The following is an 11,438-nucleotide window of genomic DNA, read 5'->3' on the forward strand; positions in this document are numbered from 1 at the left end:
ATAACATCAAAACACGTTTAAGAAACAAACTTGAGACAAGAAGTTTGGAATCATTATTGCATATATCAATTGAGGGTCCGGATGTGGAAGATTTTGATATTGTTAAGGCTATGAAGGCATGGAGGAATGCTTGTAAAACATCAAGGCATATCTATGGAACTACACAATACTAGTGAGTATTATTGGAGCAAGATTAACATTGGGTTTTTTTGACAATATTTGTATATTCTTACTTTTTTCTTTATGCAGGATATCGATTTTTTGACCATGAAGTTGGAAGAAAATCAAATCCTTTTTGACCATTGATTGCTGAAAAAAGTAATGTAAAATGATCTTATAATCCTACACTAACCTATAATATAATGCATTAATTTTTTAATGTTTGTGCAGATACTAAAGAGTCAATTGATGGAGTATCACAATATGTTTCACAATATTTTAATATTTTCCAAAATTTTATATCCATGGTATATATGCTTTTTAGCATATCCTATGGACATTGCTACTTTACTTTGCCTATCGAAAGCTATCATGGAAGAATGTTATCTTTTTGCTTATCCATAGTAGTTTAACCACTCTATGAAGCCTTATCTTTAAAGGATGTCAAGTGCCTGTGTATGAGCGAGAAGCTCAAGAAGTTTACTTTTGTATGAGTGAAGTTTCGATATTAATAAACGACTCTTTGGTTGTTTATATTTGTCATATAAACTTTTTGAATGTTTACGTTTTGAAATGCAAAGCTAATGGTAGATATTGTAAAATAACTTTAAAAAATGGTTGATACTCAAGTTAAAAAAATTTTAAGTGTAAAATTTTGAAAAAAAGGTTTTAAATTATTCATCTAATTAAAAAACCTTTAAAACCAAAGGTTTTTTGTATTGGTTGTAAAAAATGTTTTTTCGTGAACACTGGGGATTACTTATCACAATAAATTCACTGCAAGGTTTGGAGCTGCAGGCTAATTTAGAGTTAAGAAAAATGCCACATCTGAGGCTTTATGCTGTCACTCTAAAAGGCCTGGGTCAGGCGTCCATGTCTACATAGGAATCAAGGCAGTCTATTTCTCTGTCAAAAAAGGCTTCCACATGGTTGTAGAGAAAATCGGCTTGCTTCTCTGACCAATCTCCTTCAGCCAGCAACCCAAGGTTTCGAAGTCTTGCTGACGGGGGTTCAGCCAGCAAATCTGTTGTTATGTAGTCCAGAAGAAAAACCTAGGCCACTCCCCTGTGTTAGTATCATATATCAGCAGCATTTAAAGGTAACAAGTACTCCAATTTACCCCGCCAAACGCACCTCAGCAAGAACGCAAAAATCTTTTTTCTCTTTAGAGAAACTTCGTTTACCAATGACGTTCCAGTCACAGTCTGTAAGACATTCAGTGAGTGTTTTCATGGGAAACTTTCTGAGGGTTTGCAGAGCCATGAGTCTGACTTTTTCATCCTGGTCTCTAACCTTCATAAGACAGACCTGTAGCAATTCTGCACATTATTGTCACGCAAACATAATCATCATAAGTCCTGATTGCTCAAGTTGCTGCAAACAAAAGGACATAAACACAACCTAATGCTGGACCCTTAAGCATCATGAAAAAACCCCCCCGGAGTCCTTGACTTATGATGTCACAAGTGACAACACTAAGAGCTGGAAAAGTTGAGAATAACTCTATTGATGACCTTTCTCATTCATAGCAATGCTTGCAGACAAATGCATGAAGATTTGCATGGCTAATCGGCGCACACGAATACTTGAATCCCGCAGAATGATAGTGAATAACTTCTTGATGGCTTCCTCGGTCCATAAGCAAACAGTTTTAGACAGATTCCACTTGGAACTCTGAGTCCGCCCTACCACTGAAAACTAAAGTTAGCAGCGTGATTGCACTTGCAGAAAGCAAAACTCCAGTCAAATCATTGAAGAACTAGGCCCTCTCACATCAAAAAAAAAAAAAACTCAGTGCATTTTGCATTTGAAAGGAAACAAGGGAACCTGAACTTACGATTCAGACATTGCAACCTCAAAAATACCATGTCAGATTGCTCATCTACAGCTTTTATTAAGCAGCAAGTGATAATTGTTTCAGGATGCTTCCTGTAAACTAGTTCAAAGATCTGAAAGGCGGCAGAAAAAGCTGTTGCTGGGAGACGTCAGTTTTCAAGTCATATCTTCAATTGTCTGAAGAAGGCATATTTTAAACAGAACCTGTAAAACTGAGCTTACTATATCCTGAACCTCCATAGGGCTCTGGGTAAAGTGTAATGCAGTCAAGAAATAATTGGGCATGGGACCGCCTTGAAAACAGCTTGAGAAGAGTTTTTGTAGGTTCTTGTTCTAGCAACGTGGTCCCTTTCTCCAAATACGCTTGAAGAATTTGATGGAGCAAAGTGGCAAAACACGCAATCCATTCGTCCTAATGTCAAGTGTAATAACGACTCAGACATCAGAAGCAAAAAAGTTAATTAGCTTTGCAAGCATACCGTGTTCATTAGACGAAGATCCTTCAGAAGATTCCAAGCAGGCTGAGTGAAATCCAGTTTCAATGTTGCTTCACTTTGAAACACCTCCAAAATCATCTGGAAACCAGTTCTCGTTATAGACACTGAGGCATATTTAAAGGAGAACATTGTCACGACATAATTCCTGACTGCAAACAGATTGTAACAGTGCTTCTTATACAGTAAAAAGAAAATACTAGGAAAGATACAGCTCGTGTATGCGTCCCAGTTCGGAAAGAGCAGATTTGCCAATGGCTTTTCAGTTTCTTTATTTTCCAGTATCAGTCTCAACAAGATAAAAAGTCTTGCCAAAGAAATTTCATCAAATTTGGAATTGGTAAAAGGGCTTCTACAAACACTTTTTACTGCCATTAGATGTAGCAAACCTGTCAAAAGACCAGAAGGGAAGAAGTAAGAGTAAATAATTCAATCAAGCTTAAATGCCAAATGCTAGCACGCCCTGAGGCTATTGAATTTATTCTTGATTAGCAACTTATGAAGCTGTTTCGAATCTCGATGCTTGAAAGTCAAACTGATTTGATATCCGATTAATCACCTTGAAGAATCTGACGGGCACTGTAAACATTGTACACTGCAATCTCTGTTTCTTCGTTACTAGCTATCTGAATAAATGCATGTGCGCATTCCTCCCAGAACAAATCAAAGGGCAGGTCCGGGCTGATTATTCAAAGAAGAAAGAAAGAATTAGACCAAAATGTTCCGAGATCTCTCGTGAATTCTCACCAAGCTCAGAGGTTCAGAAGCACACGACATTCTGCAGCTCACCACTGGCTGAGAAACACGCTAATGGCCTGAATCAACTTCTCAGTAGTTGCAATGCAACGCTGTGCGGCAGAGCTGTGCTTTGATTTTCTACAGGACGATTGCAGACACAAAATTACAAAAGCAAGCAACAAATTCATTACATGAAAGAGAAGCACAGAATTCTACATACCTGCCGTGTAGATAGACCTGCTTTAAAGCTTCATCCTTGACTGACGTCCAGAGCTTCACCTATACAAGGCATCCCCTCTATCTAAAGTAGGATAAAGAAGAAAGTACCTCTATGAAGAAGTGAATAATACCACTATAAGTTATTGATCAATAATAAATATATTTATATAAAATCAAATGACGCAGCGTGAACCGAAAGGTCACGAACTGCAGTTGTATAAATCAAACATTAAGAAATGAAAAGGCATAACTGATTGTGTACCTCTGCGCACTCTGTGTGTTATCGTCTACCTGTCTTCTCCTTTTCTACATGGTATCGACCTGGCAATAGGGATCTAACCCAGCGCCATCTGAAGCACTAGCGCTCTCTGCCAAACCACGAGCCACTGATCCGGACAGTTGGTCTCGATGGCACAAGCAGCAGGGCGCACCTATAAGATTGATAAGCTAACAGACAAGAATTTCCAGCCATGGAAGATGACGATGGAAATTGTCCTTCAGAAATTGGACTTGCTTGACATTGTTGATGGTACATCTGCCTGTCCAGATGCAACTATTGCAGCAAATGCTCATGCTGTACGGGATTGGAAGGAAAAAGATTCCTCTGCCCGCTTAGAGTTGCTTTTGCATATGGATGACTCTCAGAAGCAAGCTGTGAGAACGCTTACCACAGCCCACGCCATCTGGGTTCAATTAAGAGACACATATCAGCATACTGATGTGTCCACCCAGGTTGGCAACTTAAAAACCTTAGTGAACCAGACTATGAGCGACGAACAGGATGTTGAAAAGTTCCTGCAAACCTGGCGTCTCGCCATGGATGATGTGACTCTCTCGGGGCTTGATCTGCCTGCACGAGTACAGGCGATACTTCTCTTGGGATCACTTCCCTCATCTTGGCAAGCGTTCATTAGCACCAAAGCCAGCAACGCTAATTTAAGTGTTCCCCTCCTCATACCTGCTATAATTCAGGAGCAAGCAATGCGCCGCAAGCTCTCATCTGGGAGTGGTGCATCATCATCCTCATCTCAATCACTTGCGCTTTACGCCAATCCCAAAAATCGGTACAAATCTTACAACAATAAATCTTCTCTGAGACGAGCACCTAACTATGCTTCAAAATCTCGTTCCAATCCAAACTTCCGTCTCACAAGCCGACCCTTTTGCACAAACTGTGCCCGCTCAGGTCACCACACACGTGATTGCTGGCACACTAGAGGGGAAGGAAAAAAGCCTTATAGAGGAAGACAAGCAAACATTGCTTCAAACTCCAGCAATCCTTCTGATGATGAGCATGAATCCTATGACTCAGCAGGTTCATCTGAGTCCTCTCTTGAAGATTCTTTTCTCGCCTTCATGGCTGAGCATAACCCAACCAGTCAGCCGTCTTCCACATGGATTCTTGATACAGGGGCCACTTGTCATTTGACCTCTCAACTTGAGTGGTTATCTCATTACCGTCCTCTAAGTCAACCTGTTGATGTTCGATTTGGCAACAATGGGATCAAGCATGCACTTGGTGTAGGCACCGCCAAGATTCAACTTTCAGATGGGAAGGTTGTCGCTATCAATCATGTCTACTATGTTCCAGGCATCGCAAAAAACCTCATCTCAGTCAGCAAAATAACTTCAGCCGACACTACCGTAGAGTTTTGCCACCACTACTGTATTGTGCGACATAAACTCCCTACCGGCTTCACATACTCAGTGGTCTGTCCAAAGATTGGTCGCCTCTATATGCTAGGCCAGACCATGGTTGCTGCTGAAGTGTATTCTTCCATTCACAAGGCAGACAACTCCTACAAAACTCTTTTGTGGCACTATCGTCTTGCTCATCTCAACATCTCTACAATGAAACTAATGGCAAAACATCATTCTGTGTCAAACTACACTCTAGCCTTGTCAAGTCATATTTCTTTATGTGAAGGGTGTATCTTCGGAAAATTAGCAAATCAGAAGTACCCTTCCCGAAGTCATCGTACATCACGACCACTCCAGCTGATTCATTCTGATCTGTGTGGCCCGCTGCCCAAGCTTTCTCTTACCCGGAAACGGTACTTCCTCACTTTCATTGACGACTATACTCGGTTTACAGTGGTCTCGTTCCTTCCAGATAAAAACAGTTCAAGTGTCCTCTCTTCCTTTCAAGCTTATCATAAGCTAGTGGAGAATCAGCTCCAGCTTCGCATCACCGCTCTTCAGACCGATAATGGCAGCAAGTATACATCTGGCGTTTTCAAAGCTTATTGTAAAAATCATGGCATCCATCAACGCTTTACTGTACCCGACAATCCACAACAAAATGGCCTAGCCGAGCGCAAAAATCGAACGCTCCTGGATGCTGCTAGAAGTATGTTGAAGGTTGCTGAATTATCCAGCTCATATTGGGAAGAAGCTGTGTGTACAGCCTGCTATATTCAAAATCGTGTTTATCACAGAAGTATTGATGGTATTCCATATAGTTTGTGGTTTCGTAAACCGCCTGATTACTCCAATCTTCGAATCTTTGGCTGTCCCGCATATGCTTTCATCCCATCAGATCACCGTGATAAGTTGTCTGATCATGCAACCAAAGCTATTTTTGTTGGATACGGTGATCCACATGGAGTAAAAGGTTTCCACCTCTATGACCCCACTACTCGGCGGTTCTTCTTTAGTCGGAGTGTCATTTTTTATGAAACTTCGCTCATTTCAGTCTCTGCATCAACTAACGTCTCACCAAATACTCCTCATCTAGCTTTGCCTTCTCCGGAACAGATTATAACCACACCCAGCTCAAGTAACTCACAACTCAGCTCATCCAGTTCATCTCGTGCTGATGATGCTGTTACATGGCGCTGTCCCTTCGATCCTCATTTGGTACCTCAGCCTGTTGCTGCACCTGCTCCAGTACCACCAGCTCCACCACCGACTGTTGCTGTTCCTACTACTCCTATGGTAAACCCAAAAAACCATGGGCCAACCAAGAGGCATATCTCCACTCGACGTGTGTCTCCTTACAGCAAATCTACAAGATCCCGCGGCTCCTTTACTCGCTTGGATTATGAGCATCCTCATCCAATTGCTCATCAGTCGCTACCTTCGACTTCCATACCTACCTCAGCAACATCCTCTCCTACTGAACACTCACCCTCTTCAACGGCCTCTGATGGCTCTCAGCCCTCGCATATGCCTACCAGCTCGTCGAAGGCCTTGCATACTCGCTCTATTGCTGATCTTTATGCTACTTCTTCCAGAATCGACAGTCTTTTGGCAATTCACGAACTTGAATCTGAGTTTTGCTGTTCTGCAATTACCTCTTCCACACCAGCACCAGATGAGGCTTCTACGTTGGATTCTGTAGATGAAGCATTAAAAGGACCAGAAGCTCCTCAATGGCATGCTGCAATGGAGTCAGAAATATCATCTCTTCGTGCGAATCACACATGGAAACTTGAACCTCTTCCATCCGGTCGCACTCCTATCACTTGCAAATGGGTATTACGTAAGAAATTTCGTCCTGATGGCACCATTGCTCGGTATAAGGCTCGTCTTGTTGCTCGTGGCTTCAACCAGATCCCTGGCGTTGATTATCATGAGACTTACTCTCCGGTTCTACGGATGGCTTCTCTTCGAGTTCTCCTCGCTTTGGCGGCTGCTCTTGACTTGGAACTCGACCATCTTGATGTCCAGACAGCGTTTCTACACGGCGACCTTCCTGAGGAGATATATATGGTACAACCACCTTATTTTGTTTCTCAAGAGTTTCCTGAATATGTGTGCAGACTCCTTCGCTCCTTGTATGGCTTGAAGCAATCTCCACGGCTTTGGTTCCAGAAGTTCAACGCCTTCATGCTGCAACACGGGTACACTCGTCTCCAATCAGAACCTAATATTTACATAAGACACACATCTACATCATATTTAGTTGTTGCCTTGTATGTGGATGACAGTGCTCTACTTGGCTCCAACAAGTCCATCATCAATCATGCTAAAGCTGAGCTAGCCAGTGCTTTTTCCATTACTGATTTGGGTCCCTTAACATACTTCTTGGGTCTTGAAATCCTACGTGATCGGGCTCAAGGATATTTATTAGTACATCAAAGCAAGTTTATTGATGAAATACAATATGGCATGCACACCATTAAGCCTGCATCTACTCCATTACCAGTCACTTGCAAGCTATCTCTTTCTGACTGTCCTTCAACAGATAGAGATAAAGAGTATATGAAACAATATCCATACTCCCACCTTATTGGCAAATGTCGTTATGCTGTCACTGGAACATGATTGGATGTCTGTTACAGTGTTAACTTCTTGTCAAGATTCATGCATAACCCTGGCATCCGGCATTGGAAAGCCTTGCAACGTGTCTGTCGTTACTTGAAATTTACATCCAATTATGGAATTAAGTATTCTCGCTCTCAATCTACGAGTCAGCCTCTCCAATTGCTTGGATACTCTGACTCCGATTGGGGGGGAGATTCAGATACTCGGAAATCTACTGCTGGTTGCTCCTTTGTACTTGCAGGAGGAGCTATTACTTGGCTTTCAAAGAAACAAACTGCTGTAACACTATCAACAGCTGAAGCAGAATATGTGGCCGTAGCTCTGGCTGCAAAAGAAGACTTATGGTTGCAGATGCTAATTGAAGAACTTCAGCTAACCCCAAAGCCAGATTTGAAGATTTTTTTGTGACAATATGTCATGTATTTATTTAGCCAAAAATCCTAAGCATTCAGAGAAGACAAAGCACGTGGATCTAAAATACCACTTCATAAGGGAGATGATTGAAGAAAGAAAGTTAACTCTTGAACACATATCAACTGAGCAGATGTGGGCAGATTTTCTGACAAAGCCTGTTAGTACTGAGAAGCATGAAACCTGCTGCAGTAGCCTCTCTCTTGTTCGGCTACCAACTACAGAAAAACTATAGTGCTATTAAAGGGGCGTGAAGAAGTGAATAATACCACAATAAGTTATTGATCAATAATAAATATATTTATATCAAATCAAATGACGCAGCGTGAACCGAAAGGTCACGAACTGCAGTTGTATAAATCAAACATTAAGAAATGAAAAGGCATAACTGATTGTGTACCTCTGCGCACTCTGTGTGTTATCGTCTACCTGTCTTCTCCTTTTCTACACTATATGCTGATTGAACTGCTTGTTCTAACATCTTGATTATTTTCTCTAATTGTCATTTAAAGAAATTCGGCGGGTGTACAGACAGCCGTACATTTTGCAGACGGTTTATGTAAAATCGCAAGCAAACCAGACCAGATTGCCATACAGAAAAGACCAAGCATCAGAATACAGTGCCTTCCTTGAACCTTCTCTCCAAAGTCGTGGCTGTGCACGCCGTCAGAAAATCGAAGGCAGAGAGTTCCAAAAAGAATAGCGTACGTCGCGTGATAGAAGGAACCCTACAAACGGAAGCATTCACGCGAAGGAAGCCTACACTAGGAGGAATGCAGAAGGGGATGAAGAGCGTACTGACCAGAAGAGAGTCCGGGACGATGGCAGGCCAGATGTGATTGGCGAGTGACAAGATGTCGGAGCAGAGCTTCTCCCCGAAGATAGTTTCTTTGCCAGGAGAGCCACCACAAACTGTTGACCGCTGATATGCTTCCTGGACGCACCGCAACTGCCACAGCACTTCACCGGCCATAGGACATGCGCGTGCAGGGAAAGACTGACTAATGAAATAGCAATTTTCAGCGTGGCCTAGCAGGTATGCTACCAGAGAGAGAGAGAGAGAGGTACAAAATTCACCATCATTTCTTCAAATTAAAAAAAAACAAGGCCAAAAATTCGCGGGCCTTTTGGTGAGTTAGAGTATAAGGGTGGGAGGTGTGGAATTGGAAGAAAAGGTTGCTATGTTGCTCCTTTGGGAATGACAATGTGAATTGAGGAGTGATCTGACCAATAGCAAAAGTTTGTTCCATGTATTATGTTTGTGGATATGTGGTTTGTCTATTTGTGGTCCAAGGCTAAGTTGTATATTGTAGGATCTTTGAGTAATTGTTTGTAGCCCTTACTTTGCAAGCTTGTATATATTGGGGATTTTGTTCATTGATGTGTATGTTGAAGTCACCATGGTTTAAACTGTGGGTACTTGGATTTGTTATGGTTGTTATGTCATCTAAGAGCGTAATGAGTGTTTGTGCTCTTACTTTAGATGATTTGTATATAGAAATGACACATAGAGGGTATTGTGGTGAGGCAGAGAAGGAAGCTTGGAGGATTTCAATATCTGTATTGAACACTTGTTTGGATGATACTAATGGTAATGTCTTGATATGGTAGATGGACAAGCCATGACCATTGTGGCACCATAAGTGATTGAATTGTGGCCCAAGATAGTTTCTTGTGTCTCTTTGTCTTCTTTCTTGCAAGCATAGAATGTCAGAGGCTAGGTTATTGTTATTGGTTATGTCATTGACATGGGCTTGCATTGAGACTATGTTTAAAGATTGAATGATGTAGTGATTGGTTTGGTCATTTGAAAGCAAATTGTTTATGCATTCCCATCTTGCCTCAGTTGAAAGCATGTTGATCTCAACAAGCACTCTTTTGTCAACTCTAATGTGGTTGTTGTTTATGGGTAGGTGCTTTGGGTCCTTTATTCGAGAAAGAGCAATGTACACACAAGGCCATGGGCTTTAATCTTGGATGGGTCAAATGCAAGTATAGCAAGCGTTGCCATTGTCAACCCTTGTGACCTATGTATTGTGCATGCGTTTGCCATTGTCAACCCTTGTGACCTATGTATAGCAAGCGTTGCCATTGTCAACCCTTGTGACCTATGTATTGTGCATGCGTTTGCCAGTTGGATTGGTAATTATGTTCTTGTAATTGTGTTTAGCATGTTCTTTCCAACTTGAAATTCCTTTTTAATCTCGAATATCAGTGTCCAACTTCAGGCAACATGCCTTGTGTAGATGTGCTGATTCTAAACTTGTTGCTTTTCTCCTATTGTTGCATCATCAAAGAACTCAATCCAAGCTATTTTTGGTGTTTTGTTTGTGACATCGTCTTGGAATATTCCATCTGCTCCATTAACTAAACCATTAGCAGTGTTGAAGTTTCATCCCTTTCTTGAGCTCAATGGTTGAGGCAAGACCTGTAGCGGCTTGCGGGTCATCTGGGGTAGTTGGGTTATTTGAACGTGGGTGTTTTTGGTGTTTTGTTTGTGATGTCTTCTTGGAATATTCCATCTGCTCCATTAACTAAACCATTAGCAGTGTTGAAGTTTCATCCCTTTCTTGAGCTCAATGGTTGAGGCCAGACTTGTAGCGGCTTTGCGGGTCATCTGGGGTAGTTGGGTTATTTGAATGTGGGTTCATTCTATACCATTGTTGCTTGATTGGAACGGCATCCTCCTTAAGATTATGATGGTGATAAAATTGAGGATCATGATTGTTTTTTAGATTGTTTGTGAAGAAGAGATAAGGTATTGTATACATGCTTGGGGGCTTGTTTTGGAACGTTAAATTGATGTATTGCAATTCATTGTCTGTGTGGATGGCGAGCCTAATTCTGTTAAGGATGGCAATGAACTTGTCACTAGTTTGACTCATTGTTGTGTGTAGTTCATAGCACTATATGTGTGTGTGCCAATAAGAGAGTGTTAAGAAGCTAGTAATATCTTGGGATCTGCTAAATATCCAACTATCACGGACTAGGCTTCCTTGGCAGAGGTCTCCACAAAAGATAACATAAAGACCGTCAAATGGTTCTATGTGATTATGCTTTAATAGCCTTGTGTTGAAAAGGCTAAGCATTCTATGGCCGATCAAAGATGCTTCATCAAAGACAACTAGCTTTAAATTATTGGCGATAGCGCGGCTAATTTCTCTGTTGAAAGGCTTGAGCTTACCTGCAAGATAAGAGGCATACATAATGTTGAATGGATTGTTGTGCTGCCAATGTTGAAAGCTGCTTTTGTTGAGAAAACGTGGTGCTTATGCTAGATCAAAAAGATGTGGAGGAGAGAGACCCAAAAAT

The 11,438-nt window shown here is 41.5% G+C and overlaps 1 protein-coding gene across 3 annotated transcripts; it reads right to left on the reverse strand.

Moving 5' to 3' along the window:
- Positions 1 to 855: 855 nt before the first annotated feature.
- LOC147638990 (uncharacterized) lies at positions 856 to 9,228 on the reverse strand. 3 transcript variants are annotated; one of them, XM_086786308.1, is made up of 11 exons: positions 8,929 to 9,228; positions 3,448 to 3,506; positions 3,279 to 3,365; positions 3,049 to 3,170; positions 2,702 to 2,878; positions 2,475 to 2,596; positions 2,218 to 2,407; positions 1,997 to 2,128; positions 1,674 to 1,850; positions 1,294 to 1,478; positions 856 to 1,211 (listed from the first exon to the last, which is right to left on the reverse strand). In XM_086786308.1, the coding sequence occupies exons 1-11, from the start codon at positions 9,097 to 9,099 to the stop codon at positions 1,023 to 1,025; spliced, it is 1,611 nt and encodes a 536-aa protein (XP_086642434.1). In that variant the 5' UTR covers positions 9,100 to 9,228; the 3' UTR covers positions 856 to 1,022. The 3 variants fall into 3 exon arrangements, with proteins under 3 accessions (XP_086642434.1, XP_086642428.1, XP_086642443.1); XM_086786302.1 differs by having other exon boundaries at positions 2,475 to 2,878; XM_086786317.1 differs by lacking the exon at positions 856 to 1,211 and having other exon boundaries at positions 1,303 to 1,478; positions 1,738 to 1,850; positions 2,475 to 2,878.
- Positions 9,229 to 11,438: the final 2,210 nt, after the last annotated feature.

This window comes from Cibotium barometz, chromosome 4 (assembly GCF_041138505.1).
Source record: "Cibotium barometz isolate CiBa-2024 chromosome 4, ASM4113850v1, whole genome shotgun sequence".
NCBI lineage: Eukaryota > Viridiplantae > Streptophyta > Polypodiopsida > Cyatheales > Cibotiaceae > Cibotium > Cibotium barometz.